Here is a 22,702-nt window from a genome sequence, read left to right as displayed (position 1 = left end):
GGAGCCATCTGCTCCCTCCGTCCGTCCTTCCGTCCATCCCTCTCTCGCTGAGCTCTAAAAACTCCCGTTTCCTGGCAAAAGCACGAGGATTCGTCAGCCACTGTGGAGAGTATCACACCACGCTTGGAACCATGGAGGTGACATGTAAGTACTAAGAATGGAAATGAGAATGAGAAAGAGAGGCTGGTTTGCAATTAGCCTGCACGGATGGGGCGAGGGGAGGTGGTAGTAAGGGAGGAAGAGGGACTGTTTGTGTTGTTGCCTGGATGCGGAGGAGGAGGCGGAGGATGGAGAGATTGAGGAAAGGAGTAGAAAAGGCAGGCATAGATGGAGAAGATGGGACGGGGCAGAGCGGCAGAGAAAAGGGGAGGGACAGATGGGGTCATGTAGACTCGGCGAGGCGTAAACAGGTTAGACCGGGACCCAGATCGCATCCTTTTCATTAACAGACACACACTCGGTCACACAAATATAATCTGTCTTATAAGCTCACACCCACAGCTACTTACACTGCATGCGCACATTTCCCTGTTCACCTACCCCCCCATTAGACTCCAGGCATCATCTGTATTCCTGTTCGAGTGAGTGTGTGTGTGTGTGTGTGTTGGGGGTTGGGTTTTGTTGTTGTGAATGGGATTACTCCACATTACCAACACCCACTGTTTGTCACCAGAGGAATTCAATGCCACTACTACTGCTCTCCTCTACTCCACACTGTCTCTCTCAGCCTTGGATGAGCTTCAACCAGTGTTTTAGCCAGAGGGGTTTGACACAGGATTAGAGCGAGGTCAGCCCCAGACTGTAGAGCAGGCGTCTGTGCAGTACTGCCAGTACCTGATTTTATTTGTTTGGGACACAATGCAGAGAGGATTGCGGTCACATGTTGTGCTGCTCACCCTATTATTGTGATGATGGATAGCATCTTAGCTGTCGGGTGAACTATACGCTGCTGAGGTTAAAGCTGAAATGATTAATCAGTGAAATTAATATGCTGACTAACTGAAGTTAAATCGAGAACTAGATACTTTAGGTAGTTTGTTAAAGTCATCACGCTTTTTGAAGTCTCTTAAATGTTAGGATTTGTTGCCCTTTTTTGGTGCTAATGTACACCAATGCTATATGTAGGATGTAGTTCTCCCTCTTCCTTTCTGCAGCAAATCATCAAACTTTGACATGTTATCCCAACTACCCTCCCCTAACTCCCAATTGGTTCCTGCAGATTGCTGCCCCTCCCATGGGCTGGTTGTGCTGGAGGTTTCTTCCTGTTAAAAGGGAGTTTTTCCTTCCCACTCTCACCAAGTGCTTGCTCATAGGGAATCATCTGCTTGTTCGGGGTTTCTCTGCATTATTGTCGAGTCTTTACCTTACAGTGCCTTGAGTTAACTGTTGTTGTGATTTGGCGCTAGAGAAATAAAATCAGTAGTATTAACATCTTTCAGCTGCTTCTTTATTCACAGGTTTTTGCCATAATGGATAGATCAGCATGTTTGATTTTACACACGTTTCCGACATGACCCTTTCAGGGAACTGTACCTTTTCCCAGTCGGTTTTTGTTTGTTCATTTAATTAAGAAAAATCCCTGTCTTCTACAACGGTTTCCTGTAACTAGTGAACACGCTGAGATATCAATCTGAATTTTGAGGCATGTGTTTGAAATTTGTCTCGAACAATCAAGGGTCACGACTTAGTCTGCGGCCCAGTTTGGTAATGACTGATTAAAGTAAAAGGGTTTTACCACAACCAATACACATTTCTAAGCACTTCAAAAAAAAGAGTCTCCCACACAGCATGAAACAGTCAATTAAAAGTCCATCTATATTTTTGAAAATACGCTCAGTCAGTGTGGGATTCTCCTTAAATCATGCTTGTTTATATGTTTACGTTTCAATTTTCTGTCATATTTTTTTTGAGCAATTAAAATAAACATGCAATACTGAGCCACTCTAGATTTACCAGAGTATTTCTTGCCAGGGCCGGGATTTATGCCAGCTGCGTCTTGGATCGAGCTTCATTCTGAAGTCATCAATTCTCAGAACGAAAGCATTGCATGTCTTACTTTAAATCAATACTGGAAATGTTTATTTGCAGTTTCAGCCCTGTTAATGATTGTATTCTCTAAGTGACAAGCCGAGCTCTATCACGAAATCCATGTGTCTGGTTATCGGTGATCAGTAAGCTGAACGAGAGACCTCGAGCGTGGTGAAGGTAGCACTTCAGCTAAAGCCTCTTTTCCTTTTTTTTTTTATTGGTGTTTGACATTTCTGTTCCTGCCTGTGGTGATATAGAGGAGAGTAGATAATCTGCTTTGTTCAGCCATGTTGAAGAGTGACTATCCCAAGTGGGATTATTCACATAGCAATCCCCAAAAGCCCTTGGTACTGTAACTGCAGTTCAGAGAGTCTCTCATCAGCCCAACCCTGATAAATCGCTTGCTTTTTTAGAACATAGAAATGTGGTTTTTAGCTACTATTTCAGCTTTATTTAATGGTGCAGATCAGCTAAGGCCGCTTAATGCAAATCAATGCAAATGATTTCTGACTGTGCTCTTTAGCAAGCGGACACTTCTTTCACTTTGCCAGAAGGTTCCCATAGATGCATGCATACTTGATTAATCGAGTGGGTGCCGGTGCGTCCAGTCAGAAGTGATGTGACAGTAATAATTGTGAGTGCAGGTGACGAAGGCTTTGGGCGAGTGCCATGTTTGGATTCCAGAAAGCGGCTCGGGACAGTTGGTGAAAAGTGCTCGCACACACCACCATCAATATGCCAACAACTGTGACCGCTGCTGTCCGGCTTTGTATGGAAATGATACGTCTGATGGCGAAAGGGCACCTCCCCCACTCCTCTCCCACAGCGAGACCCCTCCTCATTTTGTTATAGCACACTGGCTTTACGTACCTCAGCAACTCTGCAGATGTTTACGTTCCTCTTTCCTTCCCTCGATTTCTTTTTGTCTTTCTCTCTCCTCCTCCTCCTTAGTCGTGTCTCTTGACCCCTCCCCTTTCTCCCCCTACACCACCACCACCACCTCTATTGTTGAATTCAGACAGGCTATTTATATCTTTCTGCCTGGCTGCTTCACCTCCCACTCCCTTAACAAGGTTTTCTTTATTGTTTTTGCTTTTTTGGGTGCACGTGAAAGCGAGCGCACACATGTGTGTTTGTAAATGCGCCGCAGCAAAGTGGCGTATTTGTGTCTGAGTCTTTCTACAGAGCACATGAGGTTGCGTTAGCTTGGTGTGTGTGTGTGTGCTTTTGTTGTCCACATGGTTTGAGTTTGTAGCAGGAGGACGGTCCGGATGCTTAGCTGTGTTTCTGCGCTGGGATTTCGTTCTTTTTTTTATGAGTACATTAGTTTTTCATGACTGTGTGTGTTCCTAAGGGGGTATCTCTGATGTCAGGCAACGTTGGCCCACTCACACTGAGAACACCAAAGCTAAGCTCACTAATCAGACCAGAGAGATCATCAGTCATTAGCATCAAACCATCTGAGCTGCACAGGCAGAGATGCAGAGCTAACATTTTTTTGTTGTTGCTGTTTTTGTTGCTTTGTGTCAGGATAGAGATAGTCTTGTCTCATCTTCACAACAACAACACACTGAAAATCAGCAGGGGAAGAGATGAGTAAACTCCAGTTTTCTTGTCTTTTGATGCGGTTATTTATCTATCTCTTCATTTATTTATGTGTGTTTGTGTGTCTCTGTGTGTGTGTGCCCAGCAGTCAGCAGTATATAAAGTCTTCTTGCAAGAAAAGGTTTTGGTTGTGTGTGGGTGAGACTTATTGTGCATATGTACTGAAGGCCCTGTAATTAATATTGAATAATTATCCCGTTTTGATCTAACACAGTTTGAATCAGTGATTAATTTAAAGCACCTCCTCTGTCTGCGGATTGATACTCGTGTGCGGGAAAAGGAGACAAACCCAGAATCTCTCTCTGTCTGGTGTTTTTTTTCAGTACCTCACTTTCCTCTGCCGACAACAAAAAGACAAGATGTATGATTGCAATTACCACTTTGGACTAAATATGCAAGAGCAAATCATGTGCACAAGGATTCATATTGTTCTTTTGTTTTTTTTGGCTCTCTGCTCTCCTCCTTCTATTTGATATTTTCTGCAGCAGGTGAGAATTTCTATTCAAGCCGCATCAGGAGACAGTGGTTGCATACGTAATGGCATAAAGCCTGTTTTGCACAAATCAATTTTTCCACCGCCGTTCTAAATTAAGTGAAGCGCAATAAACTTTACGTCCTGACAATGTCTGGATCCCACTGTGTGTAGAAAATCACTGCTGTTGCATGGCTTCTGCAGCGTCTTCCATATGCTTTTCTGTACAGTGCCAAACTTGCACTTTTAGTGTAAAAGCTCTATAACTGGCCTAAGTAGGAGCTGGTTGCATTATTAATGGGGAAGCTGTGTGATTTAGTTTTCCAGACAACTTCAGTCTACCCAGCATTCATGCATGAACGAGTGCTCTTAGGCCCTTTCCCCCCCCCCCCCCCCCCCCCCCCCCTTATGCATTACTTCATATAATTAAATAATGCCTGATTTTATGTCCTTGATGAGATTGTTAATCACCACCAATTTACTCACGCCTGTGGGACAATTAATGCAGAATGTTCATATTTCCAGCAACAACTTTGTCATAATAATACACTCGTTAATGCAACGCTGTACACAAGCCAAGGTCAGCGCTCGGCTTTCATCAGCATTTCTTGATAGACTTGCAGTAAGTGGCGATTTCCCAAGCGACTCTCTTCTGCGGTCATCCATATGGGCTGTGCTGCGCCTCACACAGAGCTGGTTGTTGAAAAAGAGCTCCTCTGACAGTTTGTCTCAGCATGCATTGCTAGCCCTCTAAATATGGCAACAACAGCAGCCAACAGCAACAGCCGGTGTCGACCCAGCATCACTCATGTGGAAGGAAGACTAGAACCGATGCAAGGAAGGTCTTCAGATGTGGTTTGCGGGTACGTGGAAATATTAGGAATTTCCATTAATTACTCAACTAATTGTTGTGTGCGCTAGTGGTGCTTGCTCCTACTGAGTAATGCTTGGGAGAGGAGGAATACAGCAGCGTATGTGCACTTTAAATGTGCACATTGGGAGTGTGTAGAAGTGTTTTGCCTACGGTACAGTATGTGTGCTTCTCTGTGGTGCAGTAATGCTGTCAAATAGGTCCCCGAGGCATTGACTGAAAGAGAATGGAGTTGCTTTTCCCTGCGCTTTTAAAGTTGCATTTACCCCGTACCACTCTATTTTATTTCATTGAAATACCCAGATATCATGACTCCTTGCATGTCAGCTGTAGGGGGGTTTGGCACATGATTGAAATTTTAATGGATGAGACTAGCGCCTTATCCTCTCAGCAGAGTTAACATAGAGCCGCGACAAAGTTTGTCAGTAGAGTCTAAGAAAAACCAAAGGCTGAAGTGGTGCTGTGACTGCCTCGTTGTTCTGTTGCCGAGCAGTTTGTTTAAGGTAACTCCAGTGATTTTCTTAATATTTTCCTTATATACAGTACTGTCAAAAGACTTCTGCCACCCCTTATTTCTTTAGATATTGCCAGGAAAATGGCAAATGGCTGCAGCAATTTATTGAAATGTCAGGGGCCATGCTGAAAAATTAACCCACTGCCATTCAAAGGCTTTCCAGGTGGTATTGCATGGTGGAAAATCCAATGGTACTTTTCTGCGTTCATAATTTCATCACTTTTGATGAAAGATCTTCAACACCACTGGCTAAAATGCAGCCCCAAACCATGACGGTGCCTCCACCGTGTTTTACAGATGGCTGTAGACTCTCTCATCACCTCCTCCATACTTAAAGAAATGAGGGGTGACTTGAGACTTTTGCACAAAGGGAACATTACTATCCCAGTTATGATAATTATTACTGATATTTAAAGATATATCCTCTCAAGTTCCTTTCAGTTGTCCCCTCTGTAACCAGCACATGTATGCCACTGACAGCAGCTAGCACGCAGTCGTTGTTTCAGCTCAAGCTTTCAGTGCTCCAGACCAGTGCGAAGCAGTTAAAGCACAACACTATGCCAGTGTGTTTGTGCTGTCTGACTCCTGTCAGACGGAGATCTGTGTTTTGTCGTGCCTCCCCAAACGTCTTCTCACACAGGCTGCAGGGCTGAGTTAGAGCAAGAAACCGCACATTTGGCATTGTTGGCAAAGATTACTGTCACTATGATTTCGGAAACAGAAACCAGAGTGAAACAATGTCTGTATTCACAAAGGAAGCTCGTCTTAATATGGATTTAATAAACTAGGCAGCTTGCATCATTGATACTGATGTTTTTTCCCAGGATGTTTTACAGCTTTGATGTAAGTCGTATCCTACCTATAAATCTTCAACCACATACAGATTTATATTTTTTCTTTATTTTTAAACTCTGCCTTTTTATCAGCTTTTAAATTTAATACAAACCGTACCCACCTCCCCTCTCCAGGCAGCGTGATAAGAAACGGGCATCTTTTAATGTCCATCTCTGTGGCATTGTTTTACTTTCAATGACATCATGGTCAGCTCTCAAGAAGATAATTGTTTACTGAATGTGGGACATCGTTGCAGGGAGGAGAAATGTAATGAATGATCCCCTTTATTAATTTTTTTTCTGCTAGTCATTTAAAAACCCCAAATCTGACGGGAATGAACTTGTATGCGCAGATAATTATTGCACAAACACGTGCTGGCGTACATTCCTTTTGTATGCGAGCAAGCGTGCATGGTTAGTCTTCTTCATTTACGGCCTCATTGGCAACGTGTGAGATCGACTTTTTGATTGCTTTCACTGAGTTATCAGCGAAGTCGTTATTCTGTGATTACTGCGTTGTTACTTTGCCCACCAAAGTCTTACCAGGACAATCTCCAGTTTTTACCACACAGGCGTGAGTGGCGGGTGAGCAGTTGACTGGCAGCTGGTAAATGATGTCATTAGCATCTCTCAGGCAAATGGAACGGCGGTGACAGTCGATTGGTCGTTGAGAGGGGGAAGGTAATTTGTTCCGGCCGATGATGGAGAAGCCGACTAGAAGAAAGGAGAAGGACGAGGAGATGGGAGCGTGGTAGACGCGTCAGTGGCCGGCTCTTCATTACATGGACTTGATGGCTCATGGGATAGCATTTAATTACTTTTGCCAACTCTTGCTCTGCTGTCCAACTTCTCTCTTGCAAAGAGCTACAAGTAAGAATCACTGACTGTTGTCTAGAATAGATTAGTGCATGAGGGGGAAAATGGAGAGAGGCAGAAATAAAGATAGAGGCGACGACCGGGATGAACGATTGGCCACTTAAATCATCTAAAGTGTACTTTAAGATGACGCCATTCCAAAAGCGGAGCCTAAATTTGGTGCTGAGGATTTCTCAGCTCAGGCGGTAAAAAGTTTGTTTCAGCGTTGACGTCATCTCACCTCTGCCAAGGTGCTCTCTGAGCAATCGGTGGATAACAGAGAAGGATGAAGATAAAATATTCATAATGCCCTGTTGTGAAAGGACCATGTGTTCGTATTAAATGTGATGAATATTCGCAGTGTTAATTAGCATCAGAGCAGCCACATGGGCCAACAGAATTGTTTTCCCGGTGAAGACATGACTGCAAACAAGGCATATTAATGAACAATCCCCAGAGACAGCTGGGCTGAAACACCAGAGCTGGATGGCGGTCTGTCCCTGGAGATTGAGATTAGGTGAGAAAGCAGGCTACAGGTGACAAGAAGATTAGAAAACGTCATTTCAGGGGTGGTCTTCAGTGTACTCCAGATTCCAACTGCAACTGTTTTTGTCACGGTTTTATTATTTTCTTTATTTTTAAAAAGATTCTTAGTGACATAATGTTCCTTAATGGCAACCTGACACCTCATTTGTAATCCTAATGGGGAAATAAATTCATTTTAGGCTTAATTATCACTTTTATAGGCGTGTGTGTGCAAAAAATGATGGGGAAGTCGGTGAGGGTGTGATTAAAAGTAGGGGAAAGAAGTGATGAATCTCTGGTAGCGTGATTGCAAGTTGTGGCTTCATCCATTTGCAATTTTCAGCTCAAAGAGGAGGATGAGGAGGAGGCTGGGGTGAGGGGCTGAAGCTCAAAAGGCAGTCTCGGGGTGCTGTAAACCTGTCACAACCTGGACGCCTGTTTCACCTCGTGAAAATATGGCATTCATGTTATGAGGATGCACAGGTGAGGACAGGACATGGAAAAACAGATGGAGAAGTCATCCAACAGTGGGAATATGGATGTGCATGGATTTATGTCAATTTAGTCCCGACTGGTGCAGAGGGAAAACGTCAACACTCGCCCTCTAGTGGACACACTTTTTTGGGGGGGGGGGCGTTTACGTTTTTTAGCCTGTTCATGTTGCACTACTGCACATCAGTTAGTAAAGAGATTCATATCTCATCACTAGAAGAAGCCACATTGTCCATGCAGTTCTTTTTAAATATAGTAAATCATAACATTTTTACTCAGTGAGCATGTTGGTTTCAAAGAGCCCTCGTGCACAGCTGTCGGGATTGTTATGAAAATGAAATAATGAGGTCAATACGTTGCATAAATGGGCTTTATCTTCATCCAGTATGGAGCTTCTTTGTGACCAACCAAAGATCCTGATTTTGGCTTTTATGCGCTCCGTTAGGGGGGATTTGAAGGATGCACTTTTGTACAGTCGTTGATGTTTTGCATTAGTTATAGTGCCACTTAGATTTGGATTATATTAGAGAAAAACCACAAATCCACTAATGCGAGTCTGTGTCTGGGCTTTGTAAATGAATCACACTGCATATGGTCAAAGTCTCAGCTCTGTAAGTGATTCTTCAGAGGAATCTAATGGCCTGTCATATCTGGTCGCTTAAATGTACTAATTTCAGAGGCCAGCTGTAACATTGCCAGTGTGCTTGCGGCTCTGTGTAACTCCCTCTCTGACCTCCTGACACTCCTTGTCTCCGTGCTTGTCACCTTTTTGCATGTGTTTAGTTCCCAGGATTAATTTGTTGCCCATTAGTTTGGAAGTCAGTCATTACCGCCTCCAAACATATTTTATTCCAAAAGTTAATCCCCAGATTAAAGTTTGTAATCGGTTACAAAAATACTTTTTTGTGGTGAAAGCTTAATACCAGCATTTTACCACGAGACTCCATCAGATCTAGAATTAGACATGGGTTAAGTTCTTTTTCTGGCAATATTGCTGAGCTGCTCCAACTTCCCCACAAGGCCTCCTCTTAATGCTTTTTAACACAGAGTACTGCTGATTCTGATCTAAGAGGATTAACTTCAATTGCCTGCGTCATCTGGAGTGTTTTTGTTTTTTGGTGCCGAGCTGGGGTTTATTCTGTGCCTGCTACACTTTCACCAAGTCCAACCTATTTTTAATGCCCTCACCCCTAGATCTGAGTAGTGTGAGGCCACAGGTTAGCAAGTTGATGAGTAATCGCTTTGCAGTAAAAACAAACAAGAATAATATTACGTAAGACGATGTTTGGGATCTTAGCTGGGTTTTGGCATAGCTGTTAAGAATGGGAAGCTGAAAGATTTCACCGATCACGAATGTAGAAGTATCCATTTGTTCTGTGCACGTGTTAGCACAAAACATGATCTCAAACTCTCATCATCTCCTAATTTAATAAAGTTTGTAAGAAAGCGTCTCCAGAGGCTGGAAACAAGTGTGCTCTTAAGCACTCGATCAAGCCAAATCAAAGAGAACAGAAGGCGGACGTTATTTCTTTGCATCACCTCAGTGTGATTCAATCTAGCGAATCAGCATCTGCAGGCTCAAACGGCGCTTCTGACAAAGTTGATCTGTCATCGTATCTGCCGTCACATCATCTCCAGTTAGTGGAGGAGCAGTGCTTAGCCAGAGAGAAACGGTAAAAAGTGTTTTTGAATGAAAGCTGCTCTCTTTTTGAAAGTTCTGTTTGAAACTTTTCAGGACGTTTTCAGTCAGATTCCTTTTTCGTGTGTTGGGAAAATGCGTTCGCAGATCAAGAAAATTCAGGATCTTTGGATCACACCAGTGTTAACGTTCTAATTATGCAAACTGCACATCACTTGTTAAATGGAAGCAGCTGTCATCGAGTGTTTGAGCACAGGACTCATTTTCTAAAATGCTTCAGTGTGACTAGAGAAGGATGAAGAGCTTTTATATGCATAGCCAGCGTGTTACTGTCATAAACCTGGTTTATTACTCGTCCTAGCTTTTGTGTGATTTTAACCATTCTTTATGGTTTCTGGCACTTTTGTTATGTCATGATAGAAACTTGTGAATTTCCTTGCGTGTGTTTTTTTGAGTTTTCTTGCGTGTGCTGCACACCAACACGTCAATTACTGCGTTTCATTTTTATTGCACGAGCAGTTAAAAGAGGTCATTTATTGATCTGGCTCTGTTGTCTCTTTTGTCATTGCTCACTTCAGACAGTGTGCAGATGCTCTAAAATAAATAATCCAGAAATGCTTTTGATGACTTTGAAGAGCACTCCTATCACGCTTCTGCACCCATTTCCAAAAAACTGGTTTTAGCTGAATTTTAATACTGTGAACAAGTTCTGTCATGTATTTCCCCGATATACGATACTTTTATTCGACTACCCACTGCTAAACTGATCTCCTTTGCTCTTTTTCTACTTGATGCCCAATGAACCAGACTGGATTAGAAGCTCAAGTTCTGGAAAAAATAAAAGGCATAAATCCTTTTGGAGTGAAACGCTCCCCTGAGCCTAAAATTCGCTCTCTGTCTTCACCCATTATGTCTCCTGCACCCTCTATAATCTCATCTTGCGCTCTTTTGCTTCTCTGCTCTGCTGTGCAGGTAATGCAGGTGGTGAGGGAGCAGATCATGCGAGCACTCACTGCCAAGCCTAATTCCCTGGACCAGTTCAAGAGCCGCCTGCAGAACCTGAGCTACACAGAGATCCTGAAGATACGTCAGTCAGAAAGGATGAATCAGGAAGACTTCCAGTCCCGCCCCATCCTGTGAGTCATGCAGTCATTTTTTTTGTTTGAGTTTTGTTTTGTTTTTTTGCATAAACTCTAAACTTACAAAAGCATGCATTTGACAGAGGGTTATATTGTTTGAAGTGTTACACCAAAGCTCTCAAAAGCAGCAGCCAAATGCTTTATTTAATATGAATAGTAGCTACTAATGTTTTATTCATTCATGTTGTAGAGCTTTGCAGGAAAAGCCACTCTGAAAACAATGAAAACTACAGCTAGGTGATATTCCTGCTGGTATATGGAAGTGCATGAGAGCATAATATGTGTCTACAAATAGCTGTAGTACTTTTCTCCTGATCTCCAACTTGGCCCACAGCAGGTTGCGTCTGCGCTTTGCTCTTGTAATTGAAAATATACATAAAATTCAAATTGATTGCAAAAGGTATTCCAAATGAATACTCCATTAATGACCCTCCTGCTCACTGCGCTCGGAGAGCTAGCCCGTAATAGATCACTCATTCAATGATGCAGGTCCGGTAATGAAGAGCATTGTTTTGTCCTGCCTGTATTTAATGGAGTAGGTAGCACTATTGAAAAATCGTTGCATCAAGAGAGCTTGTCCCTTTGAAGAGTAAACAATGCCTTAGGCAAGGGCTTATTGAATCAATATTGGAGGGGTAGAGACCAAACTTTAGTAAGCAATTAAACCCGGTGAAAAAAGCAACACAAAAGAAAGAAAGTTGCACAAAAGTTGTTATATAATCATATTTAACAGATTGGTTTGAATCACTTTCCTGGTTAATCTAGCACACACCAATTCATTGCTGCGTCCTTCATTAATGAGGAAAAGATGAGATGCACCCAGTCTATGTGAAGTGATTTAAAGCCAAGTGAAAATGAAACGGCACACTTTAAAACTGTATCACAGCTGTGGAGAAGAGCTGAGCATCGCAGAGCCTCTTCTAAAGACTGCCGTCGGAGTTTTCCTCTAATCTTTGCAGCACGATTAAGAATTGTAAACACAATGAGCTGAGCACGTCAGACCAGATATTTAAACGAGCCCTGCTTTACTCGCTGCGACCGCTCGCACTTCTCTACTACAAATTATTGGGGGGAATGAGTTAAATGAAAAGAAGGTGAAGCGACACTTTCACTTCACTTCAAAGCTGCCCGTCTTTGTAGACGTTCTGAGCTTATTATTTTATGTAATTTGAGATGTACAAAATCTACACCTTAATTCAATTGTAATAAGTGGCCAAGTGTACATTACCAGGAGGCCCGTGCCTCATTGCTTTCATCATTTAAACACTTGTTAACAACCACAGTGCCTTTTTTGCGGAGGTCTGTTCGTACAAGACGTTCAATTTTCGGTGAATGGATTCAAATTAAAACTGAGGAGCTGCTTCCCGAAAAGACGAAGCAACAAAGTAATCTGAAACTCTCAGGCAAAAGCAGCCTCGCCCGTGTCGACCTCAGTCATGAGCGCGGCGCATGAAGTGGTAAAGACGAGCTATCGTCATCCATCCTTTCCCAGCCATGCCTTTCTCACTAGCTGTTTCTTTAAAGATGTCAGAGCGAATGTCCTAACACAGATCGGTGTAATGACTGGAATCACCAATGAGGCAAATACATGCCTAGGGAGGGCCAAGCAGGGAGACGGATGAAGGGAGGAATAAGCGAGTGAGCCCGAAGGAAGACGACGATGCGATCAGGAACGCCGAAACATAAAATTCTCACAGTCAGTAATATTTCGACGGTAGAAAACAAATGTATAGTAAATGTGATGAGAAAGGACTCGGCTGTAATAATGATGGAGAGCGGCACTGCTCGGGCAGATGATATACATAATTCATGTTGACCGGTGCTGTGTGCTCTGCATTCGTATGCAACGGAAACAACACACATACATGAAGCTGCATGAATAAACGAGAGGAAATCGAGCAGATGCTTCAGAAACACAGGTTTCCGCTGATCCAACCTCACGAGATGCTGTGACATATTTGCTGTGAAAGTGTATGTCTGTGTGTTTTGGCCCTCTCTGTTTCATTTCCAACAATCTTATTGACTGGGAGGGTCTTGTGACTTCGCTGTCACCGGCTCGCCACACCGGGTGCGGTTAACGGGATTTAAACAATTCTCTTAAAGCAAGGGTGTGTGCTTGTTTTTCGGCAGGGAGCTGAGAGAAAAGATCCAGCCGGAGATCATGGAACTGATCAAGCAGCAGAGGCTCAACAGGCTGTGTGAGGGCACTTGCTTCAGGAAAATCAGCAGTCGCAGGAGGCAAGGTGAGGCGCAGCATTTACACATGTACGCGCACAGGAGCAAACACGAATTTACAACCTTACAAACTTGACTTTTGGTCATACGCATCAGAATCCACTGCCACGCCTCTTGCATCCACAAAAGATCTGCTTCTGTTTCCTCCTTTGTCTTCTTCTGTTCTCTGTTTCCATCGCCTTATTCTCTTTTCCATGTGAAAACACCACGGGAGATATTTTATCTGAGGGGGATCTTTGAAGCTGTGGACTGCTGTGCGTCTGCCGTCATGATCGCTCAGAAGTTTTCTGGCTCTCTGAGCCTTTGAGGCAGACACATAGTGAAACTCTGCCTCTCTCCTCGCTGCATACAGAAAAGCAGGAACACGCGTGTCTGCCTTGAGGTGCACGCGCGGCGTCTTCCGTCTCCTTTTGCTTCTGCACATACAGGGAAAGGGCGCGCTAACAAATGCAAAGGCGCATAAAGCCAAAAGCCCTGTAAACACACTTCTGTTTGCTCTTCTTCAGACACATTTGAGGGGAAAGCTTTGAATGGAAAGAATGAAAGATGACTGTGATAATCCCCAGTTCTACACTACAGAGGATGTGGTGAAAATATCAACCCGGTGTATTGCCTTTAGAGAATAACACGAGTGTGTTGTTCAGGAGATATTAGGACGCTCCCATTTAAAGCAGCACAATGGAGACGAGAGCAAAAGGAATAAAAATTGAAAATCCGGCAGACTGCTTGCATTCAAATCATTCCACCTAATATCGCATTTCACACTCGCTGCCACGAGAGAGAAGGAGCAGAGAGGAATAAGAGAAGCGGGAAAGAGAGGAGTAGCAGGTATAATATACTGCTCTTCACTCACAGAGGATTTAATCTGCCTGAGGCCTCATCCCTTCACTCTTCTGTCCCCCCACCTTTCCATAACCCCTCTCTGCCACTTTTGCCTCTACAAATACATTAAATTAAAAAAAGGAGCCCAGTGACAAGCTTAGGATGTGGTTTGGTTCGCTGTTATTGCATTGCTGTCAGAAGCTACCCTGCAGGACCTGTACTTTTCAATAAGGCAAATCAAACTGACTGACTGAGTTTAGACCTCGTCCTTTTTTTCTTTTTTCTTTTTTTTTCCCTCCATGCACCAATTTATTCTGGCATTTTAAAACCTGATCACTGATGCATTCATCTTGGCAGCTGTCATCCAGATGTTGTCATAGCCGGATGACGGAAACGGAGAAGTCGAAAAGAAGCACAGAAGTGAGGGAGAAAAACAATTGAGTTAAAAAGATTATTCAGGTGGAAACCGTCAGCCGGATTAAGTGTCTGATCTTCTTCGCTGCTTGTGGCCGACTGATTTACGCTTGTCTAGGTTTTCCGGAGCAGCATGCTGTGATTGAGCTCATATTACCATATCATGGTCATCATTACTTCACAGAGATCCTAGAAAGCTTCTCAGTGGAACTGGGAACACGCAGCCTATGTGGATCCTACACAAAAAGAAAGCACGCTGGACCCTTTTAGAACACGAGTGTATGTAAAGCTATTTTGGAGCCCTGCTGGATCTGACACCAGCCTGTGGGGTTCCACCGGCTTTAATCTGCTGCAACAGCGCGCTAACTATAGCCAAGTCATCTGCCTGCTACAAGCTAGCTGTAGCTGATATCGCCTCTGAGGACTCTGAGGAGATTGCCGTTTATCCACAACACTCCTGCACCCCCATTCATCAGCGTCTCTCTGTGGCTTGCTTTGTATCCTTCCTCTGCATGTGTGAATTTATGCATTCTTTATTTACTTCTTCCTTAATTAATACATGTTGCTCCTATCTGTTTTCCCACTCTATCTAAATCTCTAAGGCTTTGTTCTCGTGCCGGTACTGACAGCAAATTCATGCATTGAAAAGTGAGAAGCTCCTCTTCTTGCAAAGCTTAAGAAAGCAATGCCACTACGAGGCGATCATGCTTACCTAGTCAAAATTTTCCTTTATCTTTGGTGCTTTTCTTAGACAGATTTCCCAGTTATTACTTTATTAAGTCTCTGTATGCTGGAAGTGTTTATTTTATACATGCAGTAAGTTAGATGGGCTCTTACTGTCCCCTCACGCAGTCCTCAGCACTCCACGGCTTCTTGTGTGATTATTTCAAAGACTCTCGTTCCGACATAAAATATAAATTAAGCTGACTTCAGTGCATTTGAATCCTCTCTCTACTCCCCATGCTGCCCATTACAGGAAAACACTTTTTAAAAGGTCAGCTTGATGGCACTTTAAAGTTGGAAAGAGTGCTATGTGTGCCGTCTTAAGTGCAGGATACTGCAGGCACTTTGTGTAAATGCAAAAGTAAACTTTAAAATTTGACCTAATTCTGTTAAACGTTATCGCTCACCAATGTTCTGGTTGCTGACTTTGTGAATGTTACAAGTGATACGAGAGATAAGTCTAACATCAAAGACAGCAAGAAGACGAGCATGCACTGCTGCACAGACACACCCTATCAGTTAAGATGAGCAGTTTGAGAGCCTCCCATCCCCTCACAGCCACTGCGCAGATCTCTTCTCAGCTCCCTGTGGACCAGTTCCACTCGAACCAATGGCCTGGCAGCACCGACTGTCTATTTTCAACAATTAGGATTTGGACTGTGCACGCACCGAGCCGAACTCCCCAGTCTGTGCACTCTTTCTGCCAGCTCAGCTCGATGCCCCACCTTGCCAGGAAACGGCCGACAAACACCAGGCTGGAGGCAGAGGCTGCTGATGGAGACAATAACCAGCAGTGTGTACAGACACAACTGGTGCTGAAGCTGCTGGGGGATTGCTCAGGAGAGCGTCCACGAGAAAAACACACCAACACGATTTTGACTTGAAGGGTCCTCTTAACGGTTACAATGATGTGACAACCTATGCACAGTAAATTTTTTTGCTCACCTAATTTTAGGCCACTTTTTTTTTTAAAAAAATCAGATAATATTTTGCTGTCGTATATAGCTGATATAATTGATGTTTTATCTTTGACAGCCTTTGTAATGTTGGATGTGAGCTTTGATTGCCTTTTAGAGAGAACCTTAGCTTTTGATATTAAAAGACTGTCATTTTTTACCTCATTTCCACAGTCTTCACAGAAAAGTAGCTTGGATCCCATGTCTCTGCCAAGGACCCGATATACACTTCGTTTAATCAGGTCACAATTAAGGGTTCATGCTCTTTTGAGCCTTTTGAGTGAGAGTTAAAGAAACCTGGATGTCCTTTTGTGATCTTGAATCGACCGTGTTTTCTGCTGTTGAGTCATTGTTCGGTGAAGAAGGCCGCCAGTTTTGTTGTTTCCCCTCCAGATCCCTCCCTCCCTCCCTTAGTGGAGATCATTGTTGCCCATCTGTGGATTTTCCTCAAGGCTGTTTTATTTTTTGACACATATTTTTTGCCATGCTAATTTTCTCTGCTGTTGATGAGTCATGCAAATCCATACCCATGTGATGCCTTTGCCAGCTACTGCTTATTTCATAACACCTCTAAATCTGCTTCTTACTCCCTTCTGTCTTCCTGTCTTTCTCATCATTTGTTCTAGATAAGTTTTGGTACTGCCGTCTGTCTCCGAATCATAAAGTCCTGCACTACGGAGATCTGGAAGAGAGCCCTCAGGGCGAGGTGCCCCATGACTCTTTACAGGACAAACGTGAGTAAAACCTTTAATAGTTTGTTTGTTTTTTTACAGTATTTTAGCACAATTTCTATTTAACTGCTTTCCCAATGACTTGCAGAGGAAAATATTTATCAGTATTTTATGTTGATTTCCTGCAAAAATGTGTGTCTTGCTGAATTCAGAGACGAGCAGCAGTCACCGACACTAACAGTTGGCTTTTTACAGACAGTGTTAACATCAGTTTTTCTTGTGGGCCTTGCACAGTGACAGATTTGGGGAAAATTTAAAGTTTTAATCACTTGAAGGAAAAAGGAAAAAAAAAAAAAACAAGAACCCATATGGAATAGCACAGTTGTCAAGAGGATGATGATGATGTTGTTGTTGTTGTCGTTGTTGTAAACTCACTTCTGTCCTCTCTGCAGTGCCTGTGGCTGATATCAAAGCTGTTATCACTGGCAAAGACTGTCCTCACATGAAGGAAAAGGGAGCCCTGAAGCAAAACAAGGTATGTGTTTGTGTGTGAACGTGCGCACACACATGCACGTGCACATGTGCATGTGTGTGGGCGGGTGGGTGTGTATCCAGGCGAGAGAATGAGTTCCTGTGTATGCGAGAGTTGCATAACGAGGACGTCGGTTACATAATTTCGCTTTAGGAAATAACACAATAACTTGCGTCTCAGCGCTCTGCACAGAGGCGTCTCCGTCAGAGGCCTCGCGTAGAAATAAGTCACCGAATAGTCCGTTAGTTACAGACGACAATTACGCCAGAGGCGCTAAAAACGTGCTGGCATCTTTTCTTCGCTGTGAAGGTGTGATAGTAACGTTTGGGCGCGCCCTCTGCGGTGCCTCAACCAGGGTGAAAGAGCCATCATGTCTGCATCTGTGTACACATCAGCTCTTCCTCGTTCGTACTTTTCCTCTGCAAACCCTCGGCCCCCACCCACGGGACTCCGATATATTGGATCTTGGATAAATAGCCTTGAAGACAAAGGAGCACGCCTCCTCTCTGCTTTGTCTCTTTTATTACCTTGTCGATAAGCGCAGGTCTAGGAGAATGACCTGAGGGGGGTCTGTGGGCTGTCTAGCAGGCCTGTCCCAGCCTTGTGAATGAGAACATAAGCACATTTCATTACTCACTGTTAGAAGACCAGCCAAAGTCACCTCTACAGACTTGAGAGCAGAGCAGGCAGTGCACCGTTTGTGGGACACTGGAAGAATAGAGAAGTGTGAAGTGTTTCCATATTATCTCCCAAATTCCTCCAGATATGTTACGTTACAGCATCACACAAATGATTGGAGGATATATGACAAGTGTGGATGATTGCATGCTTTGCTGTATTTCCACAATGTTCCAGCGATTTATAATGGGACCAGTTTATGTGGGGGGGAAAAATCATCATCATCTAAAAAGCAAGTGCACATTTATTATTTAAAAAAATATATATTGTGGGAAAGAGGAAATTAAATTAACCCATTACCAAAAAGACTGCTGCAGCACCAGTAAAAGGTGCATGCACTTAATAAGTTCATAAAAAGAAAAGCAGAGCGGTAACAAATGAACACGATCTGTCTTTTAATTGCACCAAAAAAGAGTGGAATTAGCTTTGAGGTCATAAACCTGGAAAAACTAACAATGTTGTTCATTTAACACTCATTTCCTGCTTACCGCTGAAACGCTCAACAACTGTTTCATGAAATGCACGGACATCCTCAGGAATAACTTGATCTACAGTATCCAACAACCAGTCACTCCATCAGCTGTTCTTTGAGTTAAGTAATTATAACAGGTTCTTTACTGAATCAAGAGGGTAAATATAGTAACGACTGCCCTTTTAGATGCTCACTGTGTGAGTGTGCAGCTTAAACCGGCTGCACAGAGTAGATAGAATTACTCTCAGCACTACTTTGTTTTTCTTTCCCTCTCTGAGTCAAATCTGACCACAGATTCTTTTAAGCTCTCCTCGGCTCCAGGCTCAGCCTCTGACTGAGTAATCCCCTACTGGCTTCGTAAAACCAGACGCTAATTTCACACAGATAAATTAGTTGCATACATCTACAAATCTGGCTCTGTCACTACACTGTCCTCCTTCTCCGTCCAGTTAATTTCATAAAAGAGACTGAAATGAATTTGTCTTTTTTGTCCCCGATCCCCAGCCCCTACTGTTATTTTACAGTAGCTAATATAAAAAGATCCCTACATATATCTCACCGGTACCGGATGAGTTAATGTGCAGCTGATATAACAGATGGTGATGGGATGTGGAGGAGAGCAGCATCGCGCTAGTATGGCAGCATTGTACTGTAAATCTCACCTGGTATTTCTTCTTCTTTTCTTTTTTGCTTCTACCTCTCTCTCCGTCCCACCTCCTCCACTCTCACTCGGTCTTTGCACCATTTTCTCCGCCTCATATTCTCCCTCTGCTTTTCACTCTGTCCTCTCTGCAGGAGGTGTTAGAGCTGGCCTTCTCTGTCCTCTACGAGTCGGACGAATACTTAAATTTTATCGCTCCTGACAAGCATGAGGTAAGCTGACCCTGCAGTTGTTGACAGTGTCACACAGAATGAACGTGTGGGATTACGCATAGAGATCCAATGCATGGTTTATGCAGGTATAGAGCTGACACTTAAATAGTGGAAAGATGCCTTTATGGACAGATATAATTTCATCGAAAAACAAGTATAAAGCTTGTGCAGGTAAAGTGAAAAAAACATGTTTTCTGACGTGTAAAGCATAACTAGAACTGTTTAAACGTTGCATATGAAATGATGAGCGTTCATAGTGCACCAGCCTGTTTGCCGTTGGCTTGGAATGAACTTTATTTGGACTTCTGACTTAACAATGACTCGACCCAGTTTGCCTGACTTCATTTTAGTTTGCCCCAAAAGGCTTTAAGACAGCTCTACTTATAAATATCTGATAGTCCTTGGGGAATGTGGCAAATAGAATTGCAATGTTGGTGGTTTTTTATAGATTGGGGCCAAATATAACTCACTGTAAACAAAGGTGTAATGCCTGAAAGCTTTCGCTGAGGAATGTAGAAACTTTTTGCCTTTTTTTTAAGGTGTTTTCTCTGTTTCGCAGAGTAGATTTTAGAGGTTTTGTTCTTTGTGCCGTACCTTTTTTTTTAACCATTCTTATGAATATTCTAATTAACGTGCCTCTGCCCGTCTCTCCACAGTATTGTGTGTGGACAGATGGTCTGAATGCCCTCCTGGGTAAGGAGATGACCAGCGAATACACCAAATCTGACATGGACACCCTGCTCTCTATGGAGATGAAGCTTCGCCTCTTGGATCTAGAGAACATCCAGATTCCAGAGGCCCCGCCCCCGATTCCCAAAGAGCCTAGCAACTATGACTTCGTTTACGACTGTAACTAGGTGTACGACCCCACAAGCCCAAACCCGAAACAAACCCCAAACCCACTGTATTCACTGGACCGGTCCCCTTTTCTTATAAACTGGAACAAGAATAAATTAAAAAAAAAAAAAAACATATAATATAAAAAAATGAACTGTGATTGAAAGAAAAAAAAGGATTTCTTGAACTATTTTCCTCTTGCTTCTTGCTAGATGTTTATAAGGGAGAAAATGGTGCGTATTAACGATAACTGTTTGCACTTGAGGGACTTGGGGGTCGATGCAGAGTCATCACGTTGCCATGGAGAAGAGAAACCAGGAAGTGTTTGTTTGGCCTGTCGTTGGTCGTCCCACGTCTCCTCCTCCTCCTCCTCCTCCTTCACTCTCCTCCAGTGTCTGGTGTTTGAAGACATTCACCCTTTTCTTCTTCTTGGCTGCGGCGCTTACTGTCATTTTGCTTCAAGAATATTGTGGACAAAAAAAGCTTAGAAATTCCATTGGATTGTCCTTCCTTTATGTTCATGTTATTATTGTTCCTCAGGGCTTTTGTCACTAGGGGGTGAAGGCTATAGGGATCAAGATGGTGGTTGTGGGATTCAAGAGCAGGGAAGGACGATTGGGCGTCAACGGGGAGGGGGGCGTCAACTTCCCAGTAGTATTTCCTGTCACATTCCCACTTACAGTAGGACAATTGTGGCAGCTAAGTGTTTCCCAAGAGGCTGAATTACCTTTTAAGATGAATACTTTTTAAAAACAGAAAGAGAAAAACTAGTGTCGTCTGTCTACTCTGCCCTGCTTCACATGTAATAGAGACTGTTAGAAAAAGTCAATCCTTGAAATCCAGGCACTGTACCACAGTAAAAAGCCTCTTTTTGAAATATAAATGTAATTATCCCACCACTGCTTATTGCTTATTGTACACACCTACACAGTGGCTTTGCCATAGAACAACTGTAAAAGCGCCACCATTGTGCAACACGCGCTCAAACACACACTTGTCTCCCGCTCGTTTGGGTCTCTCGTTGTAAAGACTGCTGTACACAACATTCCTAAGCAATATTTTAGCTTTTTTTTCTTTTGTTTCGTTTATCATTTGTAAAATGACTACGATTTAGTGATTTTGCTTTAGAAAAACGAAAAAGAACAAAAATTGTGAACGTGCCGGGTAGTTAGTATTGCAAAATGTAAGTTAGTATTTGATCAAGGGAAGTTGACATTTTTTGTGTATGTTCAGGACCATATGGCCACAAAATTGAGAGTTTATGTATTTTTTTAATTTAAAAGCAGATCGTGGTTGTTATTTCTAAGTATGATTTATATATTCCCCCCTCCCCCTTCCTATTTAATGCCTTCAGATTGTTTTGTTTTTTTCTTTAGGATTTTTTTCAAAGCCCCTCAAAACTGCTGTTTACATTAAAGGTTTAAGAACTGTAACCACTCTACACTGTGCCTCTCTTCATTCACAAAGCACAACCGCAAGGGTCCAAGACATGACTCGTGATGAAAAGCAGTAATAGTAATTTCACTCTGTACTGAGACATTTATTCTGATTTGTCACTCAGGCCGAATCCTTTTAACAATGAAAGACACATCGCTATAATTAATAGGTAACGGTCCTGGAGGCAATCTGTTTTTAATGGAACAGATAAAACAAGATTAACTATAACACAAATGAAAGCACTTCGATATTATCTGACCAAATCGCATGTTGGCGCAGGATTCAATTCACAGGCATATGAAGGAGTTTTGTGTCAGTCTGCATCTGGACACAGACTTTAAGATCATCAGTGTCAAACAGCTACACTAACGCAAAACCATTTTAAGAGAAGTTACCAGACTTTGATGAAGTATCACAATATGGTCCTAAATTATTCTTGGCTTTAAACTTTAAAGTTTGCTTGATAAACCCAGATCCAGCACCAGGGTTCTTCTGGGCTCTTGATATGTGATACAAGATTTCGCCAAACCAACTTGTCTGGACCAGACATATTGCAACTAAGTTAAGTGGGTGTTTTCCAGTCTGTTCACCTCAGTCCTTTTCTTGGTTCTTGAGTTAACCAGGTTTTTTCTCCAGTGCATCTCAGTCTGCAGATGTCTTGGTTAAATCCTCAGTTTCCAAAAACAGTCAGACTCACATCTTGATATCTTTACGAACCTTTCGTTGACCATGACAAGCTTTCGGCAGTATAGATCGAGTCCTTCACTTCAAACGCCACCGAACTTTTCACGATTTTTGTCAGACTGTCTAGCAATTCTTTAAAGTGGTCTTGAGCAAACGTTTAAAATGTGAGGAAACTGAACAAGTCAAGGACAAAATAAGAACTGTCAGGTCTTAAAAAAAATATCTGGGGCATATGAATAGAATCTGAAAGTCGTGGCCCTAAGAAATAGGGAAAAGCCCTGACACAGGACCCAAGAGATGCATCTGTCCCTTCAGTTGATCCATCAGCGGTTCACTGAGGCCCCAACCTGAAATGGTCTCAATGGAAAGGTGGCTGTCAAGGAATCATTCTTAAG

General features: G+C 42.9%; 1 protein-coding gene across 5 annotated transcripts in view; it reads left to right on the top strand.

The window, feature by feature from the left end:
• elmo1 (engulfment and cell motility 1 (ced-12 homolog, C. elegans)) overlaps positions 1 to 21,627 on the top strand; it is a 105,675-nt gene extending 84,048 nt beyond the window's left edge. For all 5 annotated transcript variants that reach the window (XM_085445139.1, XM_085445137.1, XM_085445142.1 and 2 more), the window contains 6 exons: positions 10,807 to 10,970; positions 13,104 to 13,216; positions 16,750 to 16,857; positions 17,247 to 17,329; positions 19,272 to 19,349; positions 20,006 to 21,627. In XM_085445139.1, the coding sequence (XP_085301265.1) occupies positions 10,807 to 10,970; positions 13,104 to 13,216; positions 16,750 to 16,857; positions 17,247 to 17,329; positions 19,272 to 19,349; positions 20,006 to 20,206 (747 nt within the window). In that variant the 3' untranslated portion in view covers positions 20,207 to 21,627. The remainder of the gene's footprint in view (positions 1 to 10,806; positions 10,971 to 13,103; positions 13,217 to 16,749; positions 16,858 to 17,246; positions 17,330 to 19,271; positions 19,350 to 20,005) is intronic.
• The last annotated feature ends 1,075 nt before the right edge of the window (positions 21,628 to 22,702 follow it).

Source organism: Copadichromis virginalis, linkage group LG22 (assembly GCF_057382275.1).
Source record: "Copadichromis virginalis isolate Kocher_CV1m ecotype Utaka linkage group LG22, C_Virginalis_male_GT1.1, whole genome shotgun sequence".
NCBI lineage: Eukaryota > Metazoa > Chordata > Actinopteri > Cichliformes > Cichlidae > Copadichromis > Copadichromis virginalis.
This window is presented reverse-complemented; position numbering and strand designations above follow the sequence as displayed.